Raw genomic sequence first — 14,134 nt, forward strand, 5'->3', positions numbered from 1 at the left:
CTGCGTATTGTTGCCCATTTTATATCTTGGGTACAAGTATCTTCTGGTGGCATTAAAAACATTATTACAGAATTGCTAATCAAATGGGTTGGTTGCTAATTAATGTTTTCTTGATTAGCAAATCAATTTTTGAAAACTAATTTATGCCTTTTTGGTTTGGTGAACAGACCCTTGGGATACCCTTATGGCACCCATGGCTGGGGGGGTGCTACAACCCTGTACTCCGAGTGAATCTTTTTGGGCACCTGTGTGTGGCCCACACAGCAGGGTATGGGCTGGTGGCAGCTCCATGCTGAATTTGACAGGTGCTCTGTGTATTTTTTTAAATTTTTTATTGTTGTTTTGGTCACAAAATTAATCAGACCTTTCAACATATTTATAGAAAAAAGCATTAAAAGTAGAAAAAGGATAGAAAACAGATTATTCTCATAAAAGTTGAATTATACATATAACTCCATTTCAATCATATATACATTCATTCAATTAATCTTAAAAGAAAGATTTCAGTCCAGCAATACGAATCACCATAGTATCACTGTCAACTTCTACATTATTGCCATGGACCTTAATTTTTAAATGATTCAAATAATTCACAACTGCATATCTCAGACTTTAAATTCCCATTAAACATTTTCGACCATAGTACTTCAGTACATAACCGTTGATCATCTTCAAACAGAGGTTTAAAATAAAAAATTTGCAACGGCAACAAAATTTGACACTCCATCATAAGATGTTTCAAAGTCTCAAGCATTTGATTACAAAATCGACATGTATTACCATTTTCAGAGCTTTTTCCCCCCATTTATACATTATTTCCTCAGTAGGCCATATGTTTAGTCTTAACCTCATGAAATCCCGACGATGACTCGGATTGGGAGATTGCTGTAGGTATTTTCAACCGGACCGTAAACTTTATGTACAAACGGATTTCGATTAAATTTCTGTATATTCATACATGCTGCTCTTGTCTTTATCCAATCCGATTGCCATAATTTGATTTTAGCCTTGTTTGGGTTTTGTATCAACAAAGATTCAGGTATGTCTGTGCCTTTTAAAAATTTTCTTGCAAATGTTTCGTTAGACGTTAGTAGATAATTGGCTAGAATCAAGAGTAAGCCATTATTGTTTTCTCTCAGAATACATTTTCTATACAATGTACATATCTTCCATTTGTAAATTGCAAATACTGAGATGAGACCCAACTCGTGCCTAATTACCGGCATGGATTCAGACAATGGAAGTAGTAAAGACTTCTTCCAATATTTGATTTTCGTATTTCACCCAATAGGTATAATTTTGAATTTTTTTCGATTCAGAACCATACAGGATAGTTGGAATGTACTTCTGTTTATAATATGCAATTAGTGGTTCAATGGAGAACTTGCAATATTTGGCTCGAATAAGTCTAATTTGGGATAAAGCCGTATTCTGTTTCAAGTGAAGATAATCTTCATATGGCTTATCCAGTTTGCAATTATTCACACATATTCCCAGGTAGATATAGGAGTGAACTACTTGCAAATTGGTATTTTGCAATCTCCACTGATTGCATTTTTGTCTGTTTTTTAAAACAAATTGCAATACTTGTTTTTTTTTTAGATTAATGCTAATGCAATTTTTAAATGGCATACATATCCAGTGCATTCAGCATGTTCCGCAATCCAATTGGAGTTTTGGATATGAGAACCATATCATCTGCATAAAGAAGCCAATTAATTGCTGACCCTTTTAATTTAATTGGATCTGTTATGAGGTTACGAAAGCCAAGGCCAATGTCAAGAATGAAGAAATTAAACAAGGCAGAGGCCAACAAACAATCCTTGTTTAAGACCACGTGTGGTTTCAATCGGGTCTGTTAAATGTCCATCATTACTCAAGCGAATTTGGATAGAAGTATTAAAATGAAATTCCAAAATCCATTTTAGAATGTACCAGGGGCAAGCCAAATCAGTTAGTTTTTTTAATAGGAGTTCCCTCGAGACCAGATCAAACGATACCCTAAAATCAACAAAAGCCATGTATATAGGTTGCTTAGTTTGTCTGCTCTGAGCAATAATCACATTTAGAGCAGTTAAATTGATCGCCGTACCCAGCCCTGGAATAAAACCCGTTTGAAACTGGTCACGATGATTTGATTTGTTAAGCCAATTATTAAATGCATTTAGAATCAAACGTGCAAAGATCTTTCCCGGACAATCCAGGAGGGCGATAGGTGTATAAGATGTTGGGTTGGCACGGTCCCCTTTCTTGAAAATCGGAACAATCACAGATGTTTTCCAAGATTGAGGCAATTTCCCAGATCTCATAATTTCAGAAAAAATGATATATAATATCTCTGCCCATAGAACTGAATCCTGCTTGATTAATGCATTATGAAGCCCATCCGGGCCAGAGGCGCGAGCGATACTTAATTTAGCTATACAATGAATGATGTCATCTAGATCAAAATTAACGATATGATCGGCAACCATACCATTCCAATCAAGGCTCATATCTGGAAAAGGGGTGCGGTAGATGTTATCAAAGTGAATTATCCAATCACGCTCTAAAACGGGATTAATCTGAACAGATGACTGATATTTGCAACATGCAGAATTCAAAAGCGCCCAGATACCCCCTGATGATTTAAAAAGGATCTGTTTCAGCATGGCTTTGCCATCACGCTGATATTGTAAGGCGCGTCGACCCAAAAGCCATCTTTTGTACGTATACTTTAGCTGTTTTATCTGATCATAATTATCACTCAAATTCGTGAGATGCCTAGACAACATCTTTATATTTCGTCTTAAATCACGCTTTTTGTTTTTTACCTCCAAGTCAAAGCAGTGAAGGTGATTAGGGCAACTACCAAGAGCTTTCATACCTCCAGAAGAAAACATTTGCATTGCATGTATAAAGCAAGGTCTGTCTAAGACATTGGCTCCGCCGTGGCTATCACTCAAAACTTGCTTATAACAGAGGAGTTTAGCCCTCGACCATTTTATACGATTACCCACATTATTTACAATTAAGTTGGTTGAGGGATAATTTACAGGTCCCGGTTGAGACAGGGGCCAATGACAGGTCAAAGTTACTTGACTGTGGTCTCTCATTACTGCGGATTTTACATTAAAAGATAAAATCTTTGAGAAATAGTGGCTATTGACATAAATGTAGTCCAACGTAGAATGACAGCCCTCGCTATGCCATGTACATCTAGGGGGAACATCTCCCTGAATCACCCCATTCAACATCACATAATCTCCGTTAGCCATTAGTTTAATCCAGCGATGTTCGTCCATGGTTCTAGAAGACACAGATTCAGACAATAAATATAGATTCAGGTCACCCATAATGAAGGAGTCCACAATAGTTGTGTCCAGTAAAAGCTGGTCCAGTATACCATTGAATTGATCAAAAAAGTCATCTGAGGTTAGATGTTTCTTACCCCAATAAATATTTACAATGGCACAACAAGTTACACCTCTTTTTATTTTTATAATTTGAAAACATGGCGATGGAGATTTATGCCAAACCACATCGAAATGTTTATCCTTGCGGAATGCCATCATTAGGCCTACCATTGGCCTCCCTGTACAAGCTACAATGGCAGGAACTAAGTATATATCGTAAGCATCCCATACTGGTGTAGTACGCAGCCACGTCTCCTGGAGAACTATAATATCATACTGTAGAAGGTCTCTATTTTCGGAGTTAATAAGGTGTTTGAAATCCCTAGTGTTCCAGGAGATGAGGCTGATAGCTACCCGGGATTGTTACGAACTACCACCATAATTATGGTGCATCCAAGCATTGTTGCTGTTTGAACCAACATTTGAAAGAGAGCCATTTTTGTCCCCAAAAATTATAGATTGAGATACACTCGATTTTTCCACCAATTGTTCTGGCTCATGCGCATCTTGACTTAAAATGAAGCCCAGATTGTAAAAAGCAGTACGCACTAGCCATAATGTATTGAGTATCACCCCAGATTGAATATACAACCTCGCCTCAGATAAATCAGATGGGTTAACAAATTCCACTAAGTCAATGTCCGTGGAGGTTAGATCTTCTAAGGCCGTTATTTCGGCACAGATGTTAAGCAAACTAGCACGATTCATATCATATCTGGCAAAGGGGTGACCACGACATTTAATCAACAATCGATGATGCCTTTTATATTGTGCATGGCTCTTGATGGTGGAGGGAAAGGAACTAGGTTCACTGTTTTGTGGTAGGATTGACCTACCTTCAAATTTTTGAAGAGCAGGTCTAGTAGCACTCCTGGATGACAAGGCGTCATTGTTACCACTAGGCAGCCCCGGTCCTTTCAAAAGCGAATTGACTTTCGGATAGGTGGTTTGGAACATCCGACTGACTTCATTGGATGTTTCTTTCTTAGAGACCAACATCAACTGTTTTATTTTTTCGTTCTACTTGTAATTTATGAAGGAGGCACGAATCTCATCACGTAACTCTTGTAGCGTGCAGTCTTTAGATGTCACAGAACCTTCAACTATATGAAGACTCTTAGCACGCAAGTTGCATTGCGATGGCTCAATTGTTTGATCGACTAGGGCCATTTGTACTTGTAGATATTTCATTAGGTTTGAGGCTAGAATACAGTCTGACGACTTTCAAATAGTAACAGATTTAGCTAACGATGTTGAGGCTGCTGTCGCTACTAGGTCATCAAGAGGTTGAATAAACTAAAGATGCCTTATTTTGAGACCGAGATTCATGATTTGAGGACAAACGCCTTTTTTTCTTTGCTGCTGTAAGTAGTCTGGTTGCTTTCTTTGACATTAGACCTCTTGTTCACTTCACTAGAAAGCTGATTTACAGTGATAGGGTCAGGCTGACCTGGAACACTAAAAGAGGCTATTTTAATGTTAGTGAACAGCGGGGCTTAAGTGGTTATCGGATCTTTCTTAGGTGGTTCTTTGGTCATAGAAGAAGCCTCCATCGAACACACTTGTGGAACTACAGCAGCACTGTCATCAACAACAAGGTTAGAACAGGTAAATGATTTGGGCACATCTGTAGCAGGCTGAATGGAGACAACCTTATCAGATAAACAAGTCTGAGTCTCTTGACTAAAAGGTATTAGTCGAGAGTTTAGGTTGTTGATAGAACTTTGTACTGATCTCATGCATGATGTTCGCATGGGATTGCTGAGTAAGTTCAATCTGATTTTTTATTTTGTTGTCCAACATCTCATATAACTTAGCCAAGGAAAGAAGCGTCCTATTCATTGCTGTAAGCGTGTTATTAAGAGCCGGCACTTCAGGAAAGGAAAATCTATTGTTATTAAAAGTCGCCTGGGGGTCCCGAATGAAATATGGATGATTATCCATGGGTGATTGAAATTGTGAGCGCCTAGGTGTAGGTTCTACAGAAGAGAGGGACCTATTAGACATATTGGGCGAAGATTTGTCAAACAGAACGGGCGATTTATACAGCTCTTGCTTATCCTTGTGCTTATGCTGTTGAGCAGAGGGGCCTTCACTAATTGGCAAACTCTGCTCTCTAGTTCCATCATTGAGGTGTATAAGATCACCTGAGTTGGAGTAAATATATTGTACCTCAGCGGCAATATGTTCATGATCACTTGATGAGTTTATGAACTCAATTGCTTCATCATCAATTTCACCCATCAATGCCAATTTGTCGTGGGCCATTCTTAGCAAATGCTGAGCCTGTACTGAACATAAGGGTGGATTTCCAGGCTCTATGCCGTTTAAGCCTGACAGTAAGTCAATCGTGGCTTCAGGTATTTGAGTTATGCATATATCGCCTGATCCGCAAGCTAAAGCAATAGAGGCATCAGCTATTTCTTTATTAAGAGTGTTTGCTGGTATTTTGTTCTGCTCTGGTGAATTCTCCTTCACCCAAGCTTCTTGTGTCTGAGCAGCAACTGACAGAGAGCCCAATAATTTTAAATCAGTCACACTGGTTGTATCCTTAATAGGAACATTTTTCATGTTGGAGCCGTCTACTTTACAAAAGTTGCGAATGTCAACATTTAAAGAAATAGAGCATTGTTTTTTCTTTTCAATATTCTCTTTAACTCTCTTTGCTAAGAATACCTTTCGAGATTCCAAAGGAGAGATATTATATAAATCAGCATTAATTTTTGGCATACCAGCTTTTAAAGACATACTGGATTTAGACATAATATGCAGTACTACTTTATCAAAATGAAGAGAATAAGAGTCAGGTTATCAGTTATCAGATTAGAATGCCACCACTAGAGCGTTGATGAAGTGATGGCACTTTTACCTTTAGTCTTACCTGTGTACATCAATAGCAAGGGGCACGCTAAGAAGATTATTTTGCAGAGCACACCCCACTCCCCGTTAACAGTGAACTTAAATGTACTTCGATGTGCACTGCATACTGAGTAAAAGTACACGATGGGAGGAGGGCCGGGGGCGGGAATTACTCACGCACCAATCACTATGGCTCTACAAAAGGAAAAAGAGAAGGGAGTGTCAGTTTAAACTCACGAGAGTCAAATATGCAAATTTCAATTCAAAGGACTACAGCTACGGAGTAAAACATAACTAAGGCACACGTGGCTGTAATGAAAAAAAAAAATGGCCGTGATGAGGAGGTGGCCGTGATGAGGAGGTAGTCACAGTGAAAGAGTCTCCAGTTCAAAGTTACCTAGGTCAGGCAAACACCGGTGCAGCACTTAATGACGTCCTCATAAGTGTAGCAATCCTCTACTTGTTGCAAGTTCACGGGAAAACACACAGAAGTCCTCGTGCGGCGAAAATGCACAACGTGGTAGAGCAGCTCGAACACACTGTCCCCAGTGAACAGTGTACTTCGATGTGCGCTGCATACTGGGTAAAAGTACACGATGGGAGGAGGGCCAGGGAGCGGGAATTAGTCACGCACCAATCACTATGGCTCTAGGTCAGGCAAACACCGGTGCAGCACTTAATGACGTCCTCCTCCAGTGTAGCAATCCTCTACTTGTTGCAAGTTCACGGGAAAACACACAGAAGTCCTCGTGCAGAGAAAATGCACAACGCAGTAGAGCAGCTCGAACACACTGTCCCTAGTGAACAGTGTACTTAAATGTACTTTGATGTGCTATGTGTATCCTCTATTTTGGGAAACCCAGGCCCTGTCATGCGAGTCAGTTGATCCCTCATAGAAGACAAGATGGCCCCTGTGGCCTCTTGCTTTCTATTGCCCGTTACCTTGTTGTTCTCAAAGTCCTGGGAAGCCCTGACTCTCTCCCTTCCCCCGACTGGCTGTAAGGTGGAAGTTCCATATTTGGTATCGTGGGGAAGTCCAGGCCAGACTGGCTGGAGCCTTCCCAGTGACTGCATGTTGTGGGTACGCCCTTGGGGTGGGACCTGGGTGAATGGAGTGTGTGACCAATATACATTCCCCGTTATGGGTGTCTGGTTTTTAGTATGTGACACAAAGACTAAGGCAGCCCTGCCCGAAACTGGTATGAATGCAGTGTGGAGTGCTGAATGGCAGGGTGCTTGTCCCAATACACATTCCTTGTTGCGAGTGTCTGGAGGAAGGAGAATGGCCTGAATGCACTGTGAGCCTGATTGGCTGCCTGCCTGCATGAATGTCCTTCTGGATGATTGGTTGCCTGAGTGTGACCCAGCAGAATGAATGAGAGACCAAACAGTATATCAGGGGACCTCTCACTGATAGAAATTGTTCAGAAGCTGAAGTCGAAACTGATGCTTAACCTTGAAGCCCGGCCGGACGAGAAGATTTGCTGGTGCATTCCTTCACTAACTGAAAGCTGCTGTGCCTTCAAGAACTCATCCGAGAGAGGACCTGGCTAGAAGACCTCTTCCTGAGCTACGAGGGACCATCGGGCACAAGCTGATCTTTGCCAAAGCTCCCTGGAAAGCAGACCCTCGAATGGCTGCCGGTCGGAGAAAGGGGCCGCCACGGAATCCGAAGTGAAGCGCCCAGACATTGAAGTCCATCACCGCCGACGACCGCCGTCACTGACCGGAGACGCAGTTCTCCTTTGCCTAAGACATTTGATCCAAGGACTCCCTTGCTCATCACCGTCAACTGCTTTCATCCTGCCGGAGAAAGTCAAGGTCATTGATGACCGAGGAGAATCTACTGGTGGGTTTCCCACCACCCAAAGTCCTCAAAGACAGCCGTGGTCGAGTCCCGATCACTGATGCCAGACGCCGACGACCCGATGCCCTTGCTGGGCCAAAGTTCTTCATAGACTCTTTGCGGCAACTATCATCGTCGAGGTATACCGCACGCATTTTCCTCACAGGACGTTCACAAGCTTTTGTCTACGAGCACCACGAGGATCGAAGCTGCTTCCCCGACAACAGCGTTCACCTTTTTCTTCATCAAGTGATCTCAACGACCCGTGGCTCCTGCCTTAAAGCGAGTTCCACAAGAAGGGCCTGTCGGCGACTCATTGAAGAACTCTACGAAACCAGGTACTTTGGGGTTGTGGAACCTTTAGAAGGTATCATGACCATATTAAGCATATATGGACTGAGCTTGTCCAATACGCTTTGTTTGCAGGTTGCCCAGGTGCGGGGATCCTCGCACAGAACCGTCTCATGGTAGTGGGATAGACTGTTCTGCCATTGCTTGAATTATCTTGCATTTTTTCTATTGTCTATCGTTGATTCTTCTTACAATCTGATTCTTATGTCATTTAAACTGTGAGCAGTTGATGCATTTCAAAGGAGTCGATATATAAGAGTGGTACCATGTAGACTTGTATATATTTGCCATTATAGTATTGCCAGAGTACAAAGTGTGTTATTGTGATTGTGTACATAACCTTGAACCTTATCTGTATAAAGACTTTGTAATCACTAACATAGTTTGTGGACATTCCTTTGTGGGTGCTTGGGGACTACACTGCACTTAAGAACCAGCCTGCATCACCTCCTGAGAGCTTAAGCCTTGATTGCTCGCCCACGTTTTAGCAAATAGAGAATCTTGGCTGGGGTGCTCTGTGCCTCGACCGCGACCTCGCTGTATAGGGAGCAGGAGTACAGATACCCCCCTCCAGTCTTAACACAGGCAAATTAAGTTGTACATTGACAAAGAAATTTGCCCGGTAGCACAACACTATAGAGGCATACCGGTGTACTTCCAGAGGAAAGTCGAGAATGAGCGACATAAACTTATAGAACAGGACATCATAGAACCAGCCCTGTGCCCCATCACATGGGTCTCGCCCACTGTTCTGGTTCCGAAGAAGGGCTCTGACGGCATCCGGCTGTGTGACACATGACACATGGCGCCACGTATCACTGATATGATACACTTGTTAAAATGGAGCCATGGTTTTCTCCAAATTGGACTTGCAAAAGGGTTACCACCAGCTGGTACAGAGTCCTGAGAGCCAGAACATCACAACTTTTGTCACACACCTGGAATTATACAGTTATAAAAGGTTGAGCTTCGGCATGTCCTCCGTACCGGAGATCTTTCAGGCGGAGATTCATAATTTGATAAAACACATACCAAACTGTATAAACTACAGTGATGACATTCTGGTGTTCGGGACTGATGTAGGAAAGCACGACGAAACTTTGGCCAGGGTGTGCATGGCACTGGAGGCAGCAATCTTACCCTCAACCAGGAAAATTGCAAGTTCAGGAAAAGCACGTTCCACTGCGGCATTCCAAGAAGGAACCACTGATCATCGTGTAGAAGAAGGCCTCCATTATCACGGCTCAAGGGGACATGGGACAGAGCACCCGAAACTCCCCGCACTTCAGAAGTTTCCCCTAGCCGGTCCCAGGAGGCGGCTAAGTGGAAGAATTGAAATATCCGATGAATACGCATCAGACAACCCTTATCAAGGAGACCAAGAGTTGGACGCTTCTGGTCCAGAGGACAGAGGCGAAAGACCAGAGGCTCAGTGGAAATGACAAGCTCGAGACCACAGAGAGCAACAAGCCTTGACACCTCAGCGAAGAGATGGGCTGATGGACCTCGCCTAAGTTTGTGTAGAACCCCTGTTGGGTAACTGTTTAATTTGGGGGGGATGTCATGTTGACACTCTTGTTCCGGGAAACAAGGGAGGCAAGTGACGAGGGAGGGAGGGGTATTGGCATTACGTGTTGGGATTGCAATAAAGAAAGAGCGCAAGCTGTCGGCTCCGTCTAATTATTGCTGTGCAGCGGCCCTTAGTAAGGCGGGCCATCCCTCACTGGGGATCCACAATAACATACCCTCCAGTTAATTTATAAGTTGACAACCCGGAGCTAGATTTAATAAAACTGGTACCCTGTTTGCTTATGTATGCTTACCGTAGGTCGGCTTCCTTCAGACTGATGCTTGCCTGTGGCTGTTTGCACAGTCTACTTGATTGTGCATTCAGGGCCGGCGCAAGGCGTGTGCAGCTTCACATGGCCATGCACCTGTTAGGGCCCCGCACTGAGGGTGCCGTTGACTCCCTCTTGCAGGCGGTAGCGTGGGCCGTGTGCTCAGAGTGTCTGAACTCAGAGGCGGCACACACTGCAGCCTGCATGATGAAGGGGAAGCTTGCCGGGATATCTTTCAAAAGCGGCTGTTCTCAGATTTGGTTTCTCGGGTGAGGCAACTTGTCACCCGTCAACCTCTGCTGCGACTCTGTAGAGACAAATGCCCTCCCTCGGCCCCATGCCCGCTCCCGTCAGGCAAATAGGCACTGGGGAGGGCCTCATATGCACCGCTGATCACTTTCTTTCTTAAAGCAGAGCGTTTAAATTGGGTGTAATTTACTATTGATGGACTATTTAAGAGACCATTGTTGTGTTAAGAACTGCAAAGGGGCATTTTTATTTGGAAAGCAAATGCAAAGCAGCCGTTAGCTGCCAAATATATGTGCCTTCCTCCAGCACAGTTAAACTTATTGCACAAAACCGTCTTAAGCATTTGACTTATTGCCACATGTTTATATTTACCAAGCCAAAAAGTGTTTAAAGTAGAATGTTAAATGTTCCTCACGTTATATATTAAGCATGCAAGTGAGCCAAGAATATTTTACAAAGGATGTGACGAGAGGTTGTCCTCCTGGACACTGGAGGGGATATTTTCTCTGGTTCTGTGCTGATTTTCAGGGCACAAGTCGATATATGTGAGTGGACAGCGTTCGGCACTTTTTTTGAACGGGTGGATACAACCCTGGTTCTGTGTTTTTGAGGCCAGCATTATTTTTAAAAAAAGTGTGCTTGCTTAAGTGTTCAGCTACTAGGATTTAACACCATGTTGTCATGTTTCCAATGCAGACGCTTAAGTGCAAAAGTGCCATTAAAGCGCATGTCTCATGTTTGGAGTTTGTTTTCTCTGGAATATTTATTATACATTGTTGGCCTTAAAAGGTGGGCACCTTTTAAACTTTGCTTGGGTAGTTACTGGAAATTCTCCTCTCAGATTATGCATTTATATATATTTTGACCATGTTTTCAATGCTGCCGGGTAGTGGTGATTATTTTGTGATGTCAATCCGTGATGTCTCTTCCTGTGTTGTTATCAAATGTAAATTAAGGGGCCCCACAAATCCTAGGGCGCGCTCTGTGCTGTGTACAGCCATCATAAATATCCGTTTACTTTGAGGGTTTTCCCCCCAATGTAAGATCAGGATCCCGTTTTACGATTAGTCCGGCATATGTTCGTCTACATGGTACGGCCCCTTGTATGTGTGTTAATCTAGAGGTAGGCCGAGAATGAAAAAGCAACAGCATGGCGGCTAGCCTGATAATCTGAAGAAAGTAGAAGAAAAAAAAAGAGTGCTCCATAAGAACAAATATTCCTCCGTTTCTTAGGTCGTGCATCGCTATGGGTTAACACCGCTGTGCATAGAATCAACCCAACCTTTACTTGCACGAATCACACTTTCCAAAGTTGCGTTCCAAACCTCGTTGTGGCTAATAGCCCCGCCTCCCACCCTACACGCTGAAACAGATGATTGGTTAACAGAAAGAAGACCGTCCGGATCATCTAAGTGAACTAGTGATTCACGTCACCCACGGAGGAAGGGGGGCCGCGGGTGGGGACGAAACGGGTATCCCAACTTCGCTCTTACCAGTATTCCACCACGATAGTGACCGCTGCCATATCAACGTTGGATCTCGCATCCGTATCACCTGTACACAATATTATAAGTGGGTCAGCTGACTGCAAGAGTTCCTGTATGGTGCGCGCGTGACGTCTGCACGTGTAAGACGTCGATTTCCGGTCAAATTGCCCCTCCCCTTCAGAAAATTACTTACATTAATTTCCTGCTAGTACCATATTGAGTAAGCTTACTTTTGTTTCTGTCCAAACAGTACAGTACTAATGCCAACATGACCCATTCCAATCTGTAGGTGCTTATCCAGTCCTGTTTTTTTTTCTTTGCATTCTGGGACTTGTAGTCTGGGTTTTATAATGGGAAAAGTGGAACGAAAAATCCCAGAATGCAAAGAAAAAAACCAGGACTGGATAAGCAACTACAGATTGGAATGGGTCATGTTGGCAAGTAAGGTCCCATTAATGCCGGTCCCAGGTCTACCAGCGCCTTGTGTGTGATTTTTGGGCGCCCCTGCATTCTAAGAGCACGAGGTGCCCCGCCAGCAATCCGTGGCCTCGCTCCTCTCCGCAGTGCTGCCCTGGCGCCCGCACATCACACACAGAACTGCAATGCTTCCCTGTCCATACCATTTATTTTGTCCACGCAGGTGATACAAAATACAGCACTCTGCTCCCCAGATGATGTGGCTTTTGCTAGAGGATAGAGGCCCATTTTCTGGGACAATTAATTTGTTCCCCAAACACAATTATCACATAGTTTGGGAACATGCAGGGGGCCTTGTCTCCCATGGTTCTGGTGTGAGCGTCTGGGATGTCGTTTTGTGTCGATTGTTAGATAATAGGTGCCGCTTTGGCCTGTGGTTATGGTATAAGATTGGTGGTCATTATGCACTGGTTTTAACGTAAAGAAAACAATTGGGGAGAGGAGGGTCTGCTTTATTTTATGGTGCAAGTGATACTGTGAGCTGCTTATGAAACAATAGATGCATAGTTTTGAATCTATTTGATTTCTGCCCAGCAGAGGAATACACAGTGTAAGACCTGAGCGTGCCAGGCCCACTCAAAATCTGTGAACGCCCACTCATCAGTGCTGTGTAGGCATTTACAGATGTTAATCAGAGCCGGCCTTGGGGGGGGGCGAGCCGGGCAACTGTCCGGGGCGCCACACCCCCCCCAGGTCGCCTTTTGCCCCTGCCACGCCAGCTCGGGGGAGTCTTTCAAGGGCTCCCCGAGCTGGCGTTTTGTGGAACAAGGCGCAGCAGGCGGCCTTTTACTGTAAAAGGTGCCTGCGGCGTGGGTGCATTTAAATGCGCCCCTCCGCCGTGGACACTTTTCACAATAAAAGGCTCCATTAGCCCCCCACCATGCCAGCTCCGGGGAGTCTTTCATGCGCTCCCCCGAGCTGGCGTGTTCATTCAATGACAATGGGGTGCTAACGGCACCTATTTAACCTCCTCGCTGGAGCGAGGAGGTTAAAAAAAAAGGTTGCCCATCCTGGCCCCGCCCCCTTCCGCCCCGCCCCCTGTTAACCAGGGGGGCGCCAGTTCGCCCAGGGCGCTGCTGCCCTTAAGGCCGGCCCTGATGTTAATGTTACTGCTATGGGCCCAACTACATTAGCTTCAGGCCCCACTTGTTAGGCAATCATGGCTACGCCTCTGTAGCCCAGCAAGATAATCACTTGCTTTAGACAAGTCCCGCCTTTTGAAATTTACATTATAGCAGGCTTGAGTTGAGGCAAACAAAAATCACGTGCACTGCTACTGCTAAATGCACGATTTTTACCTCCCCACGGCCACTTTGGACTACTTTGCCCGCATGAATTTGGAAAAGCATACACATTGCCCTTTTATAGGTGTCCCCCCTTCTTATGTCTGTGGCCCCTCCTAAGTTTGATTCCTGGAGATGCCACTGCATGCAATGCAGATGTTCCCACCACCTAGCCGAATGTTATTAGTTGTATTGCCCTCCAAAAGATAAAATACTCCGTCATCCACACTGAAATTGGAACTAGTTTTGACCTGCAGGTTATACTCGCTTCTCTTCATCTGGCGCTCGATCCACTTCGGTATCTTGAGTATGCATACATGCCAACCCTCCTGATTTAGGTGCGACCCCG

At 44.0% G+C, this 14,134-nt stretch overlaps 1 protein-coding gene across 1 annotated transcript in view; it reads right to left on the reverse strand.

The window, feature by feature from the left end:
* The window catches only part of MIEN1 (migration and invasion enhancer 1), a 70,095-nt gene extending 57,918 nt beyond the window's left edge, over nucleotides 1-12,177 (reverse strand). The window contains exon 1 of the mRNA XM_069634738.1: nucleotides 12,032-12,177. Within this exon, the coding sequence (XP_069490839.1) occupies nucleotides 12,032-12,063 (32 nt within the window). The 5' untranslated portion in view covers nucleotides 12,064-12,177. The remainder of the gene's footprint in view (nucleotides 1-12,031) is intronic.
* Between the last annotated feature and the right edge of the window lie 1,957 nt (nucleotides 12,178-14,134).

Source organism: Ambystoma mexicanum, chromosome 13, assembly GCF_040938575.1.
Source record: "Ambystoma mexicanum isolate Mex_15411 chromosome 13, UKY_AmexF1_1, whole genome shotgun sequence".
Lineage (NCBI taxonomy): Eukaryota > Metazoa > Chordata > Amphibia > Caudata > Ambystomatidae > Ambystoma > Ambystoma mexicanum.